Source organism: Rattus rattus, chromosome 2 (genome assembly GCF_011064425.1).
Source record: "Rattus rattus isolate New Zealand chromosome 2, Rrattus_CSIRO_v1, whole genome shotgun sequence".
Lineage (NCBI taxonomy): Eukaryota > Metazoa > Chordata > Mammalia > Rodentia > Muridae > Rattus > Rattus rattus.
The window spans coordinates 203,581,129-203,598,636 of NC_046155.1; the positions used below are offsets into that span (position 1 = coordinate 203,581,129).

General features: G+C 40.5%; 1 protein-coding gene across 1 annotated transcript in view; it reads right to left on the reverse strand.

Moving 5' to 3' along the window:
* Positions 1-2,288: 2,288 nt before the first annotated feature.
* The window catches only part of Kiaa0408 (KIAA0408 ortholog), a 34,165-nt gene continuing 18,945 nt past the window's right edge, over positions 2,289-17,508 (reverse strand). Inside the window, exons 2-6 of the mRNA XM_032894848.1 lie at positions 11,073-11,317; positions 9,302-9,643; positions 9,127-9,206; positions 6,401-7,580; positions 2,289-4,393 (exon numbers count right to left, since the gene is read on the reverse strand). Coding sequence (XP_032750739.1) covers positions 4,256-4,393; positions 6,401-7,580; positions 9,127-9,206; positions 9,302-9,643; positions 11,073-11,246 — 1,914 coding nt within the window. The 5' untranslated portion in view covers positions 11,247-11,317 and the 3' untranslated portion in view covers positions 2,289-4,255. The remainder of the gene's footprint in view (positions 4,394-6,400; positions 7,581-9,126; positions 9,207-9,301; positions 9,644-11,072; positions 11,318-17,508) is intronic.

A 17,508-nucleotide genomic window follows, 5' to 3' on the forward strand; every position in this document is an offset into this window, starting at 1 on the left:
AAAAACCCACACATGATATGCAGTCACTGATAAGTGGATATTAGCCCCAAAGCTAGAATTATCCAAGATACAATCCACAGACCACCTGAAGCTCAAGAAGAAGGATAACCAATGTGTGGATGCTTCAGTACTTCTTAAAAGGGGGAACAAAAATATTCATTGAGGGAATATGGTGACAAAGTTTGGAGCAGAGATTGAAAGATTGGCCATCCAGAGGCTGCCCCACCTGAGGATACATTTATATACAGCCACCAAAACTAGATAATATTGATGGAATGAAGAAATGCATGCTGACAGGAGCCTGATATAGCTAGCTTTCTCCTGAGAGGCTCAGCCAGAGCATGTCAAATACAGAGGAATGCTAGCAGCAAACCATGGAACTGAGAACAGGGTCCCCATTGGAGGAATTACAGAAAGGATTGAAGGAGCTGAAGGGGCTTGCAACCTCAAAAGAACAACTATATCAATGAACCAGACTCCCAGGAACTAACCCACTACCCAAAGAGTACACATGGACAGACCCATTGCTCCAGCTGCATATGTAGCAGAGGATGGACTTGTTGGGCACCAGTGGAAGGAAAAGCCCTTGGTCCTGCCAAGACTGGACCCCTCCAATGTAGGGGAATATTGGGGGAGGTGGGAAGTGGGAGTTGAGGAGGGGGAACAGCCTTATAGAAGAATGGGAGTTGGATGGGATAGGAGACTTATGGATGGGAAGCTGGGAAAGGGAATAACATTTGAAATGTAAATAAAAAATTATCCAATAAAAAATTTTATAAAAAAGTAAAACATGCAAAATTTAAAACAATAGAATACTATGCAAAACAACTGTTATCTACCTAAAACTAATTTACTTTCATCATGTCAGTTCTTATTTCAGAGATTTATACCATTTACATGGAAACAGTGGATATGCACACCAAGGTGTGTGGGGTTATATGTTTCTATCAACAGGTTTGTCGTAAACTCTGTGTATTCAAGGGCCACTGAATTAAACAATAGATACATTTTTAAGTTTGGACTCAAGGCCCAACTGGCATTCGGTATCAGAAGGAAGAAAAGAAAGACATTATCTTGTCTACAACAGGGTTTCCAAACTTATTTTATTTAATAGCTTCCAATGGCTGAAGACTAAATATCAAATAATTATTTTTTATCAGAAAAATGTAACTAAGTTTAAGGATGTTCTTAATGGAACTTAATACTCTTTGGGAGAATCGATGTTTTGTTTTGATTTAAGACTTTGTGGTGGCTTCGGTAAGTTACATAGAAGTAACTCACACTTTGAGGAAAGGCCAGCATAATAAAACCTTCTCTTCATTTCCTATAAGGACAAGTGAAAGACATGAGTCATGTGTGAAGTGTGAAGAATACAAATTATCGCTTATATTTTTATATTTGGTTTGGGGCTATAAGGCAAATATTGATAATGTACATGAAAGTGCAAACAGCAAGAAGGAAGAGGGGGAGGGGAGGAGAGAGAGACAGAGAGACAGACAGAGACACAGACAGACAGAGAGATTCATTCAAGTACTCCGCTTCTGAGATCAGCTAGAAGTTTCAATAATCCCCTGTGAAAAAAGACCTTTTTTTTTTTTTTTCAAAACCTGCTAGGGAGAACATCTCTAAATAGATATTCCTAATGAAATATTCCTGTAAATGATTAAAAGACCTTAAACCCAGGGATGATGGCATACTGAAGGTTTCAGGGCAGAAAATGTCCACCCAGAATAGAAAAAGAACCAGTTAAAAATCACAACAATTGAAAAAAATATTTTCAGTGACAACTTCCACTTCTCTGGCAAGTTTCCCCATAAAATTTATAAACTGCTTTCAAAGAGAATACTGGGGGTTGGGGATTTGGCTCAGTGGTACAGCGCTTGCCTAGAAAGCGCAAGGCCCTGGGTTCGGTCCCCAGCTCCGAAAAAAAAAAAAAGAACCAAAAAAAAAAAAAAGAGAATACTGGCTAGTCAATTTATGTTAGTTTCTTCGGTTTTCTAATCAAGGAGCCGGACCAAATGCTAATTTTTCTCAATTCTAATATTCTATGATTCACATTAATATATGGTATTAAAATAGTCCCATTGGTCTATTCAAGTGATCATAGAAAAGGTTAAACTTCTGAAGCCTGAAAGGCAATCGTATGTTAATAAGGAAAGAACGTATTGAGTGACCAACACAGTACCAAGTCCTAACCCACTCCAGCTCTACTCAGCGCCCCTGCTTCCAAGCCAGTGTGGTCATCAAATTCATTACATTGTTTTATTAAAGACTCTAAGAATCTCAGGTCCCCAGTGCTGGAAATCTTTCTTTATTATTTTTGGGATGAGATCAGGATTTTTTCCATCTTTAAAGGAGACCTCAACACTCAGATTTGAACATGAAGACAGGGGCTACAGATTGTTCCCAGGCTGCCTGGGATTCAGGGACACCAAGAAACAGACGTGGCCACAGCAATGGTTTTGGGTTATCATTTCATGCCCCAAGGAACCCCTTTTCCAGTGTTTTCTCTCCTCTAGTGGAAAAGTGTCTAGGCTACTCTCCTGTGGTAGAAAAAGGTCCCTGAAGGATGCAAGACTGAGAAAAGTAGAACTACAACCTTCATGATTTGTGCCAAATTCACATTCTAGACACTTAATACCACTTAAGCCCTAGAAGTCTTCTTACTGTAAACCATGAACTACAGTCGCAAGCCTTTTAAGGCAATCTGTGATTTAAAGTTATTTTTGTGTGTGTGTGTTTTACTTCAGGGAATGGTATAACAAGGTGGAATCCTCTTAGTGGCTAGGATATTATAGGCAGAAAGCCTACTGATTTTGTTTGGTAAAGAGAAGTTCTTAAGATTTTTGGATAAAATAGAATTAATATTTAACAAACCATGTAATAGGATTGATTTTTAAATGGGAACAACGCACAGCAAAGTTGTGTCTAAGTTGATCCATATAGGATTCTAAGTACCTTAAGTCTTGTACTTCTCCTATGCCACTTCTCAGTATAGACTTAATGCATCAGGTGTAATCACTTTATAACTTTGATGTACATCATTGTGTCTTAGCAATGCCCGATTCGGTTTAAGGCCTTTTTATACAGTGTAAGAAATACAATATAACTGAGCTGTCAGCAAAACTTGTTCCTGATCATTCTTGTTGTGCATAAAAAAGTGAATTAGTCTTATCTACTAATTTTGGGGAAATTCTTAGAAAAGAGGAAGGAGAAAAACAAAAAAAACAAACAAAACCCAAGCAACTTACCTCTACAAAGGAACTCCAGATAAAGCAAACAACTGAAAACTCGGGTCAATTTTAACAAAAAGGAGAATTTAGCACGATTTGATTCCTTTCTTTATCTCATTTAAGAAATGTTTGTTAATGAGAATGATAAAATAAACCCACTACTGTGTCCTGTCATTACTAAGGGAGTCTAATGATCCTGGCTGACAGTCAAGTATACAATTAAACCACGTGAGACTACCAGGTGATATATAAAAGCATGTGTGAGCATCTTACGCTTGCTTGAGAAAGCTGGTATATTAAACCTGTGACATTTTCATTTAACAAGAAATGAGCAGTATCAGTTATCTTCATATGGGTTAAAATGCTATTTAAGATTGATTTCTGGAAAACTGTTAATCTTAGGTTTGTGTATAATTCTTAATTTTTCAATATAGTTGGTCGCCAAGGAAGTCATTAAGTGATACATGAATGTCAAATGCCTTAGGTGAGTACCTATTAAAAGCTATGCAAAATATAAATAGGATTGTATATTTTCAAAACTCTAAAATAAACACAAAGAATATATAGGTCTACATGTTATAATTTCAAACTCAACACTAGCACATAAATTTTTACCTAAATACATACCAGAATACTTCCTATGACAACACATGCACCCACAAACACATGGCCATGCACAGAACCTCGTTTTTCTGCATTTGCAAGGAAAGTTAGAATATACAATATAGTACATCGTGTCAACTTAAATCACGTCAGAAAATCAATGAGGATGGCAATAAAAAATCTAATGTGAGAAATTAAAGTACAAAGAGATAATGATCCCATAGATTAAAAACACTGAAGACTGATGGAAAGCTAGGATTTGGATTGCTTGTCCCAGTGGTCTTAGAAGATACAGATGAGAACAGGACTGTTTGTAAACATTCTGAAGATTCAGTTTGGCAAAAGGTATGATAGCCTTTGTAATCCAGCAATCCAGGCTAGAGACCTAGAGCGTCTGGGCTTCGGTTTGCAGAGAGACTTTATAGCTGTGGGCTCCTCCGCAAGGCTGGGGGTGCAGATGGTGATCGGGAGGCCCATCTGGATGGGAGCCGGCGATTGGCTGGTCTGGCAGGTCGGGAAAATCCTTTTCCATTGGAGGCTTTCACTGCTATGGACTCCTACAACATAAATAAATGCTGTAATCTCTTAATACATACCACCTTTATCTGGAAATTATCCTTTTCATCATCATCATCATCACCATCATCACTATCACCACCACCACCACCACCACCACCACCATCATCATCATCATTGTAACAATAATAAAAATGTTCAAGGGATTTTATACATATGGGTCCAATTCTTTCAAGAATTTTTTTGGGTTTATTTATTTTTATTTTCTATATGTGGATAGTCTGCCTGTATGTATGTGCAGCACGTATGTGACTGGTCTATGTGGAGGTTAGATTTCTAGTTCCAGTGGATTCCCTGGTAGCGGAGATGCCATGCGGCTGCTAGGAACGGGACTCAGGTCTCTGGAAGAACAGCGCGTGCTCTCCTCTGTTCAGCCATGTCTCCAGCTCCTCCACCCGGTCTTCCGAATAAAGCTGGTATCCTTATGTCTGAGACAGGCAGCAAGGACACACTCAGATGCTATCACCTCACTTATAGACAAGCAATAGCCTCAATTTTTTATTGTCCCTTGGGAGACTTAAATTTAATTCACTGGGTTTTTTGTTTTGTTTTTATTCAGACAAAGCGACACGATCTGTTCCTAAGGGTCAACAGCAAAGTAAAGCCTTGCCAATCCCTAAGCAGGGAAGAGCAGGAAACAATCAGCATTTACTCTCAGTTCAGGAGAAGGCATTGGTTTTTGTCTCCAGTCTCAGCTCCTACAGATTGATGGTTTCGACTAACGTGAAGAGAAGTAAAAAGCCAGGGAATTATTTAAAATGCTTGCTAATGATAATAGCACACCATATAACATCTTATAAGTCAGCTTGAGTTGCATATATTAAAGGGCATTCCATGTGAGTGTTCACAGTAAATAACAACTTGCTTAACCGTCCCCTTTACAATTAATGAAGACTACCACTTCTAAGTGGATAAAAACAAAAGGAAAAAAGGCTTACGTAAGTACTCATTTCTACTAATTTCCATGTAAAGACTATCTACAACTAGCTGTATTTTGCAAATAGTCTTTTAGTGCACAAACAAAAGAGTTCTACTGGACACTGTTTTAAATTATTGTTTTACCCACCCATTCATATGAGGACATGGGTCATAGAGTGGGAAAGTCTGAACCAGGCATAACTGGGAAAGTAGAAGGTATTATGTACGTACAGAAATAATAAACCTTTAGAGTAAAAAAACCTGTAAATTAACAAATATGTTAATAACAAATATTTCTTTTAAAGAAAAAAAAACAAATAACCTTCCCTAGGTTCTTGAAAGCATCTTAAATTAATCCCATCTATCTATCTATCTATCTATTTATCTATCTATCTATCTACCTACCTACCTACCTACCTACCTATCATCTATCTACCCACCTACCTATCTATCATCTATCTATCTACCTATCTACCTACCTATCATCTATCATCTATCTACCTACCTATCATCTATTTATCATCTATCTACCTACCTACCTATCTATCATCTATCTATCTATCTTATCATATATTTATCATCTATCTATCTATCATCTATCTACCTACCTACCTATCTTTTTTTTTGAGGGTTGGTCTCACTCCATAGTCCCAGATAGCCTGGAACCACTTTGGAAACCACTCCAGTCTCAGAGAGATCCACTTGCTTCTGCTTACTGAGTGCTGAAATTAAAGGCATAAGGCACCACAGGTGTCCCTAATATTATTTATCTTAAAGAAATAAAGTACTAGTTTAAGCTTTAAAAGCCATAACCTTAACCCACATTTAGTTGTCTTGTCACAGAGGGCTGAGACGTTAGGAAGATGACGAAATATGTCTACATCCTACTTACATGATCAAGCAGCTGAACTGCCTTCAGAGCTATTGCTAAAGGTGGATGTAGTTCTTGCTTTCTCAACTTTGTAATCTTATTTGAATCTACTCTTTGATCCACTTGCTGATTCCCATGTAAAGCAAATGTTCCATTTGATGCAATCTAAACATTGACTCAATATGAAGCAACCACTTACATCAGAACCACATTTGGTCCAGTTATCCCTGAAGCATTTTGAATTTTGCAGTGCAGACCTTGTCTCAGTCTCATAGGTTTTCAACAACTTTTCCACAACACCGTAATTTGATTTGGGATCAGCTGACCTTGGCCGGCTAGAAAAATCGCTTGGTCTCCAGTCATGCTCATGGGACATCAGCTGACAGCTGCTGGGACTCTCTCGTGTCTGCATTTGTTTGAGCAGGCCTACTGTGGATGCTTCTGTGGGATCACTGAACACATTTTCCATGGGCACAGGCACGTTGTCAGTCTCTTTCAGAACGCTGGTCCCTTTGTCACTTTCTGGTATGTCAGCTCTGTGAGCAGTAGAGATAGCACAGGTATTGAGATTGTCAGGTGATTTTGTATAGCTTTCATTTTCCTGTATTGCTTGACAACCTCTGTCTGTTCTAAAAACCGTTCTGTGCAACTCATCGATCTTTGCGGCCAGCTTTTCATTCCTTGGAGTTGGTTCGAAGTTGTAGTTGTAACTTCTAACTGGGTCCCTCGGTGTCACTGAGGGAAGAAAGTCATTTTTCACATGAAGATCAAGATGCGATTTCATAGGGTTACCTGGAATCACCTTATCAGATTTTGCTGCACTGGAGGTAAAACCAGTTTTTTGAGATGGCCTGGAAAGGCTCTCTTTTGTACCTAATACAGTGTCACATGACCACAAATTAAGTCCAATGTCTTTGTTACCTGGAAGCTGTCTATCTAGTTTGACTTCTGGTGTCCAAGAGGAAAACATGGTACTGTCTTTCACACTCTTGCCTTCTTGTGGAAACAATGGGGACTGCCTCAAGAGGAAATGAGGATTGTGGTTTGTTTTGTCTTGACTCTCATGGGCCACCCACCTGTGGTATAAACTTTCCTTCAGTCTTTCCTGGGCTTGTTCAGAATATGACCTGGAAAGATTCCGAGAGGTACTTCTTGGAGGAGGAGCTGGTGGTGTTCCGGTTCTTTGTAAACCAGTCGTGCCAATGGAACACAGTTGCCCACAGAACTGTTTTGGAGTCCATTGGCAGCTCGGATTCTTGCTCCACTTTTTTTTCTCCAAATTGGTTGGAAGAATGCCCTGGCCATTGCTGATCAAGTGGTCCTCATGAGGCACATGGGTTGCATTTGGCATTTCCTGCAGAACAGGATCTGATTTCATCCTAAACAAATATAAATCAAGATATATTAGTGACAATTATCTTTTCAAAATGAGCTTTGAAAAGCCAGTTTAAAAAATGCATTTCTGCTATAGAAAAATGAGTCACAATTTGATCAAATTTTTATATAACTATCAATATGTAGAGAGAGATATAGTATGTGTACAATATATAAATAATGTAATATATAAGTAATGCTATATATAAGTAATACACACACACACACACACACACACACACACGTATTTTAAATCCACTTATTACAAGTCTTCTTTATTGTAGAATAAAGTTGTCAGTGTTACATTCATGGATCTAACCTAAATTTTATTCAATGTCATCCCTCGTTTTCTCTATAATGTGGAACTTATGCTAGACTCAAAGTAGACAGTGTAGTCTCTTGAGTTTCTGCTCTTAACATTCCCATTTATAAAGTCTGTCATATACTTTCTTTCTCAACTCCTATACAATTTCTATTCCCTTTAGACTTCACTTTTTTCCTTGGGTTTTAAATAACATTGAGAATGGTGTTGTTCTGAATGAAGTATCATGAGCGCTAGGTAACTCCAAATAGAATGTGTCATTTGAACTTGAGAGGAAAATAAGATGACCTTTTATTAACCAAAGAAATGAGCTCTAATGAACTGTGCCCACTGAGCAAAGAAAGAACACCCGGCTGGATTTAAAGTGGGCTGAGTGATAATGAATGGCACAGAAATACTAGAGTGTGGCAAATGTTAGAATAATCTCTTTGAATCACGTCAAGGCCATGCTGTGCTGTCCGGAGGCCAGAAGGATGACTGGGAAAGCGTCGCATTTCAATGCTTTTGGCTTTTTTTTTTTTGAGAATTTCATACAATATATTTTGCTCATATTCTTTGATCTTCCCTCACCCCCACCCAGATCTTCTCTACCTCCCTAGTCACCCAACTTCATGTTCTAATTTCACATGAGAGCATTGTACTATATGTGATTTGTAAATGGAAAATAGCAAGTTTCTGCATAAAACACCAATGGAGCAACAGTGTGGACTAAGGAATAATAAAATCACATAAATAACATAAGTCTTACTATACAACTTACTAGAAGCTTCTATGACAACTCACAATGGTGTACAATAAGCACGTACCAACAAATGACAGCAGGAAAGCTCAATGGGCAGAGAGAGGGCGTGCACAGTCGCTAACACACTCTGTTGTCAGTCAGCACAGACATTTTCATCCTGCATTGTTCAAACACCACATTGCTAAAGCTGTCACAGTTCAAAAGACAATTTAATTGGACTTGCCTATTTGTATATTCTTCTTCTAGTCAAAAACCCAGCTGGAGAAAGAACTTCAGTAGATATGTAGTTATTCTGTACAATCTACTTTAGCTGAACACTGAAAGAGTACAGTACAGTATTCCTAATACTTAAATTATGAAATGTACTGGAAGACTACTTTTAAGGACCATGAGCTAAGATGTACATGACGAGTCAGTGTAGATTCATAGACTGCAAACAGAATTCTTCTTGATTCTCTGTCTACAGTGATCGCATGTATCAGCCTACCTTCTGTGGCTAGCACGCTTTCGGATTTCCTCTTGAAAGGTGCACAATTCTTCACTAACTTTTGCAAGTTCTTCAAGAGCCTTTATACCATAGCACATAAAAGAGAGCTGTTGTTAGCATGCTGAAGTATAAATACGTCTTTAGAAATAGCTCCTGGCTGACCCATCTTACTTACGGTGTTAAGGGCGACAGAACAATCTTTGCTCTCCTTAGAGGTCGTCTCACCAGCCCAAGCCTCACATGCCTTCCTGTCTGTGGCCAAAGGATTCTGAAACCCCACTTTGGTTTCTCTGTGTATATTTTGTTCTGGAGACACTTGACTTTCTTCCCCAAGGAAATCCCTTTCTGTTTTCTTTTCCTTTTCTGGATCATCTTGGTGGTTGAGCACTCTGAATTCGCATTGTCCTAAGTTTGGATTTGGAGGAAATTTCATTTTATCTTGATCATGACAAAGACCAATGACCTTAGAATGTTCATTCATATTCATTTTCCTCCGCAGCTTGACTTCCTGGCAAAGCTGTAGAAATTGAAAATTAAAAATGTATTATCCCTAATTTACTTGACCAATATATTCTGTTAAAGGCAGTCTCACTTTGTAGCCCTGGGTAGCCTAGAACAGATTCCGAAGCCAAGAGTGGCTTCAAACTCCTAAAGATGTTCTGAGTACTGGAATAAAGCTATGTGTCAGTATGCCCAAGATAAAATACTCCACTGTGCTTTCATAATCATATGATTATGTTTTTGTTTTATTTTTTAGTTTTCAGAATAAGTGTCAATTTTCTTTAGCCTGTGAAAATACTTCCTCTGTTCTATCATGTGCTAGCATTACACACTATAGACCACTATGTACATGACCAGAAGACACCATTCTGGGATTGAGATATTCTCGACGGGCAGGGTGGGTGCTCTCAACTGTGTGGTCTCGAGTACAGGTACCGAGTCCCTGGAGAAGAGGAGAGGGAAGGAAACGAGTAGAAAATGTTTTCCAAATTGTAGAGGGTAATGAAGGAACCATTAATCATAGATGTCTCGACTTACTTTAGAGGAAGAATTTAATAGCTTTTCCTGTTTTCTCTTTTGGTGTATCATTTTTTTCCACTCTGTATTTTAGTCACAAACTGTTTAATTGTTGTTAGTCAGGGAAAAAGTATGTTTGCCTTACAAACATACAAGGCACTTACTTTGCTTATCTACTTTAATAAAAAAAGGTCCAGCAATCTGTTAAATAACCCGTAAAATTAATACTGTGTATTGAATGAAATAGAGCAAAATAAATATAGTTCACTTTCAGCTGGGAGAAGCTTGAATGCACACCAAAACACACGTGGAAAAACGATCTCAGAGCCAAGTATGGGATACCTAGGAGATGATTGAGGAGAATAAAATTGCAGACTACATCAGAGCCATGACACGTCTTTCCAAAAACTCATTTCCTATAAGTGTGCTAACATGTAGAGGACCCCTGCCAGAATAAATCTGATGGCCACTGCCACTTTTGTACTCAGCATATGGCATACTTTTCCATGCTGCTCAGCTACGTGACATCCTTAGATGTCATCTCAGGAACGATCTCTGTTCTGGTGCTAAGGTATAGTCTTAATACTCTGTGTCCCACAGATTATTTCCTGCATTCCCGTCCTAGGTTCTAGTGTATCTGAACACTTAGATAGAATGTGCACACTACTCTCAGGACCGTGCCTCTGAATCCAGAGAATGAGAAATCGATACACTGTAGAGTAACATTACAAAGTCTTCATTTTCATGCAAGACCATAAAATAAATGTAGCCTCAGAGTTAGCACTGGGCGGGGTTGAGCCAGTTTTGTCCTAGGAAATATCACGAGACGTTTATTTCTTTGACGGAAGCAGAAACATGAACATGGATGCAGCGGGATTTTCGTTTCGAGCTTGGACTCTTCAGTATGTTTAAAATAAACCAAGCCTTACCTCTTCGATCCTCTTCTGCATGATCCTCCACTGACTCTCCCATTCTTTTCTTTCATTGTCAAACTGGTCCAGTAACTCCATCTTTTCCTTATGCCAGTTGGCCTCTGTGGTCTCCCACTGCTCATGCCGGTCCACGGCAACTGTGTGCGCGTCAGCCAAAGGATTTCTGCTCATCTCTGCCTTCTCTTAGCTTGGAATTGTTAAACTGTGATTTGAAGTGGTCTCACTTGCCTTTAGAATAAAGCCTGAGATAAATACAACAAGACACAGTGCCAGGCTTATGTGCTTTCTGTCAACGTATCATTTCTGTGAAAAGTCAATGATATCATTAAACTATAGAAAACTAAACAAGAAGATAACAAAAGCCTGCTTATAAAAGAGTTCTTATTTGAACACAGTCAATAAAGTGGTATTGTCCTAAGACCTTTTCCTCTCTTTTGAGGCTAACAGGAAAATCATGGTGACCATGCTGGCTAAGTACACATGTGTGATATAAATGTTTCCTTACCTAACTAATTGCCTAACCTAAAAAAGACTTTAGTCCTAAATATTCACAAGTTTGAGTATGAAATACAATTGTATGGTTGCATCTGTAGGTGGGCTGATGCTGTTAAAATAGAATTAACTCTTTATTTGGCTGGACAAGTTAGTTACATCTGCCCAGGATTTAAGATTTTGAGCTGGTTCAGGGTAACTGTCTAAGTTCTGTATTCAGAGATCAAGTCCATGTCAAGTGGGAAGAATGGACGAAGACCCAAAGCAAGTGGTCACCTCAAGAGCCTCATATCTCAGCAAGAAACTAGCCTAACCTTAAAATTGAAAAGGTCCTTATTTTACTTCCTCCAATAAAATCTAAGTATCATTATGTTCCATGAGAATTTTAACTTGTGTTAAAACTTACTCATGACCTCTTCTCTTTCACCTGGACTATTTATGTCTAGAATATAACTATAGGAAATAGTTACAGAACAATAACTGCAAGGAACTGCTTTATTGTACACTAAGTAGTGACGAAAGTAACTTGATTTCTAGCATTCAGCATATGAATATTTAGGGATTGAAGAGACAATTTAAAATACCAGATATGGGGGCCAGAAAGATGGCTCAAACTTTAAGATTGCACACTTGTTCTTACAGAGGACACACGTCTGGCTCTCAGCCCCGTATTGGATGACTTACAGCCATCTGTGACTCCAGCTTCAAGGAATCCAACAGCTTTTTCTGAAGTCTATGGGTGCCCACACTCACACATGCACATACCCCCACCACACACACATATGCAAACGATTAAAAATAAACTTTAAAAGACTGGATATATAATTCTCTTACAAGCTTTAGTATCTTATTTACATTAAAGCAAGGATATTCATAGAGTTACTATAAACTTTAGACAGTATAATAAATGCACAGTAATTTGAGAAATTAAAAATCTTATAATCTGGACTTTAAAATTTTTGCTTTGTCTGAAGAAAGGTTGTATTAATAAAATCATGTCTTTATATTGAATAGAAAAAACAGATTTACAAGTGAATGATTTTATTTAAAACAATTATGCCAATAAGAAACATGGTATTATATGTAATTCAGGAGGAAGGAGCACGTTTAACACATACACACACATTCTATACCTCTCTCTCTCTCTCTCTCTCTCTCTCTCTCTCTCTCTCTCTCTCTCTCAGAAAACAAAACACCTAAACCTGATTAGTAACCTGATTGTTCAGCTTACTAATTATTTACTAATTATTTGTCATTCACTAATCAATTAGCATAATTACTAATTAATATATGGCTGCAATGCTACAACCTTCTGTTACACACGAATCTGCCAATAGTCAATGTGCGCTGTTCCTGGCAGAATTCAGTCTACATGATTATGTAGTAAGAACTACTTTGTATTCACAGCAGATAGATGCCTATTTCATACCTCATGTATCAGATGACTATGAAAGATAAGTTTACCTTTTGTCAAGCTTCTCCAGTCCAGATATGAATGAATTATTATAGACTACGAGGAACTAAAAACAGCTCGATGCAGGGCTCCATTTTTTAAAAACAGACAACCTTACTAATGTTAGTATCTATAGTTTCTCAGAAAGCATTTACCAGGGCCCTTTGACAGTGTTTGCATATTTCCTTGTCACTCATAGTATCATTACCAATTCAATCAAGAACAACAAACGATTTCCAGTTTAGTTAGAAACATGCTCTCGTGACCCTTTGTGAGGAGCTGTCCTCACAGATGTGAGGAGCTGTCCAAGGAGCTGTCCTCACAGATGTGAGGAGCTGTCCGAGGAGCTGTCCTTACATACTCCATTACAAGATGGCACCAGCATCTGGCAGAACGCACCTAGTAAAAAGGGCAATACGCAGGCGCCTGGTAACTTCCCTACTCGAAGGGACACGTACGTTATGGTACGTCATCTGGCATAATTGGCAGCGACCAGTCAGAGAGTGACACGTCCTAGGGCAGGAGATAGTTTCTATATAAGGGACGGTTATTCCTCACTCGGCGTCTCCGCATTGTAAGCTTATGCTCTCCTCTCAAAGATGCAGTAAAGCTTTTTTCTGTAGAAGGATCCTGTGTGTGTGTGCTCCTGCTGGCGCAGACGTGAGCGACATCTGGTGCCAAAACCGGGAAAGACCTCGCCATCGCCAGCACCTTCGGAGATCCCTTGGACAAGGAGGATTCAGAACACAGGTAGATACGCCTCGGAGAGGCAGTTCCCTCTCTTGACTTTGGTCTGGGGTTGTCACCGCCTTTGGGAAGGATTTGTTGAGGCTATAGTATTTGTCCTGGGAGCCACCCTACTCTTTATGTTCTGTTTTCACCGTTTTCGTTAAAAGGATTTATCACAGCAGCTGGCGGCGTCTCAGTCTCTCGTATATAAGTGAGCTTCATGCAGCTCCTTTTTACCTTCGATTTTGACTGTTGAGGAGCAAGGACGCGATAAGGCCGACGAGATAAGCGGCACCGTCTGGGAGGCGGTAAGACTCCCGTGACATAAGAGAGCAGCGTGTCTGTCTCTACCCCTTTCACCTCACGCCTTGTCAGACGGATTTTAGATAAGCCGCCATGTTCCTGGCCCATCATGGGATCCTCACAGTCTGTGGTCACGGCCTTGGAAAAGAGTGTTAAAGCAGAGGACATCAAAATTGGAGGAGGAACACTTAAAAACTTTGTGAAGGAGGTGGAGAGGGTGGCGCTTGGTTTGCCTGTTCAGGCTCAAGCTATTTTATTGCCTCATGGAACAAACTTGGAAAAGACCTTGACAGAAAATTGGCGGAAGAGGATCTGCGCCTAGGGACCAAAGCTATATGGAAGCTGGTTAAGAATTGTTTAAAGGATGAAACATGTAAGGCAGCAGTAATAGAAGGACAGGCCACTCTCGAGGTAGTCCGAGAAAGTCTGTCAGAAACCGAACGAATAGTGAGAGGTTGGCAAGAAAAAAAAAAAAGACGCCCCTAAGAAAGAAAAAGGTGCCCTCCAAGTCCAAGAGACAAGGAGCGTTGACATTTTTCAGATTCCAGCACTTCCTCCTCTACACATAAACCAGGGGGAGCCAGCCTATACCCTGTGAAAGAGCTAGGAAGGCTGAACCCGACATTTCTGAGAGCTCTGAAAAATAAAACCTTAGGGACTCAGAGGAGGAGGCCGAGCTAGATGAGGAGGAAAGATATTACCCGATGAATGTAGGGGAAGTAATAGAAGCCTTCTTGCTTGCCGCCACCAACGCCCCCTCCATATGAGAGACAACTCCACACGCCTTCTCACTAGTCCCCTTAGAAGGTGAGAGAGAAAGCTGAGTATGACATTTCCTATCTTTGAGACTCTGAGGAGGACGGGTCCATGCCCCTGTTGAATATAATCAGATTAAGGAATTAGCAGAATCAGTTAGAAAGTATGGAGTCACGGCCAACTTTACTCTAACACAACTCGACAGGTTGGCCATGACAGCATTGACACCAGCTGATTGGCAGATGATTGCTAAGGCAGCCCTTGCCAGCATGGGCCAATACATGGAATGGAAAGCGCTCTGGTATGAGGCAGCCCAAACACAGGCCAGAGCGAATGCTACAGCCTTAATACCTGAGCAACAAGAATGGACTTTTTGAACTCTTAACAGGACAGGGCCGCTTTGCAGCTGATCAGTCTGCTTACCACTGGGGCGCCTATGCTCAGGTCTCCAGCACGGCTATTAGAGCCTGGAAGGCACTGTCCAGAGAGGAGGGATTGATAATCAACTTACAAAAATCGCTCAGGGACCCCAGGAAAATTTCTCTCAGATTTTGTAGCTAGAATGACAGAGGCTGCAGGGATTTAATCTTTGGCGATCCTGAACAAGCAGCACCACTAATAGAACAGCTCGTTTTTGAGCAAGCCACCCAGGAGTGCCGAATAGCCATAGCCCCCAAGAAAAAAGGGCTACAGGATTGGCTTAGAGCTGCAGGGGGAACTTGAGGGCCCCTTACTAACTCAGGCCTGGTGGCTGCCATTCTCCAGTTCCAGCCACGCCCGTTAAAGGGACGGATAAAAGATCATGCTTTCAATGTGGGAAAAACAGGCCATCTAAAAAAGAGACTGCAGGATGACAAAAAGAGACAGGGGGTCTGTAACCCTCTGTGTCCGATGTGGCAAAGGCTACCATAGGGCTGACCAGTGCCGATCAGTGAGAGACATTAAAGGCAAACTACTCCCTCCTTTGGAGAGTCGACCTAATGAGATGTCAAAAAACGGGCTGGTGGGCCCCCGGTCCCAGGGCCCTCAAAGATATGGGAACCGCTTTCACAGGGCCACGACCCCGGCAGAGGAGGTCCCCCAAGAGCTGACACAAAATTGGACCTGCGTGCCGCCTCAGACTTCTTTCTAATGCCCCAGATGGGCATTCAGCCAATTCCTGCTCAGACTGTGGGGCCTCTACCCCCGGGAACCATAGGCCTTGTCCTTGGGAGAGGATCTCTCGCCCTACAAGGACTGATAGTCCATCCAGGCCTTGTTGAAGCTCAGCGCTCTCTTGATATTCAAATTCTTTGTTCAAGTCCCGATGGGGTTTTTTCCATAAGTAAAGGAGATAGAATAGCACAGTTATTACTCCTTCCATGCTCCCAGGCCACAATACAGGATACCAAGGGACCCATGGGGTCCACTGGTCATGATTCGCATATTTGTGGTTCACCTTAACAACCGCCCAAAATTGAGCTTAGAAATTAATGGAAAGAAATTGAAGGCATACTGGATACTGGGGCTGATAAAGTATAATTTCCTCAAAATGGTGGCCTCAATCGTGGCCTACCACAAAATCTTCTCACTACTCACTACAAGGATTAGGCTACCAGTCATGCCTATGATCAGCTCTGCCACTCTATCTTGGACAACTGCCGATGGCGACAGGGACAATTTATTCCTTATGTACTTCCCCTGCCTGTTAATCTTTGGGGAGGGATGTTATGCAGACCATGGGACTGACCTTATCTAATGAATACCCCCCACAAGTGGCCCACATGATGTCAAGGATGGGCTATAAGGAAGGGAAAGGCCTAGGGGATTAGAACAGGGTTGTCTCACGCCCATTGAACGATCGCCAACCCCCATAAACAAGGCCTGGGTTTTTCCTAGGTGCCATTGGGGGGGCAATGACCCATACCATGGAGGACGGAGGACACGGTGTGGGTTCCCTAATGGCCATTAACCTCTGAGAAATTACAGGCAGCTACAGGACTGGTGGATGAACAATTAAGATTGGGACATTTGGAGCCCTCCACCTCTCCTTGGAACACCCCAATTTTTGTAATAAGGAAAAAATCAGAAAATGGCGATTACTCCATGACTTGAGGGCCATTAACGATCAGATGGAATTTGGACCCATTCAGCGGGCCTTCCTATACTCTCAGCCCTACAAAAGATTGGAATTTGGTAATAATAGATATCAAGGATTGTTTTTTCTCTATTCTGCTTTTACCCCCCAGATAGGCCCAGGTTTGCTTTTTACTGTCCCATCAATTAATCATACTGAACCTGATAAAAGATACCAGTGGAAGGTCCTACCTCAGGGCATGGCCAACAGCCCCACGATGTGTCAGTTATATGTTCAGGAAGCCCTCAAAACCAGTCAGGAGACCTATCCAAATTTACTGTTAATTCATTACATGGATGATATATTGATGTGTCATAAAGACTTAGAATTACTCAAAAAGCCTATTCCTTATTAAAAAACCCTTTAAACAATGGACTTATATATTGCTACAGAAAAGGTCCAAATTGTTGACACAGGTCATTTTCTAGGATCCATTATTTTTCCCTGATAAGATTATACCCCAGAAACTGGAACCAGAGAGACCACCTCCATACTCTTTAATGACTTTCAGAAGCTCTTGGGAGATATCAACTGTTGAGACCATTTTGAAAATCCTTCCATGGAATTAAAACCTTTGTTGAAAT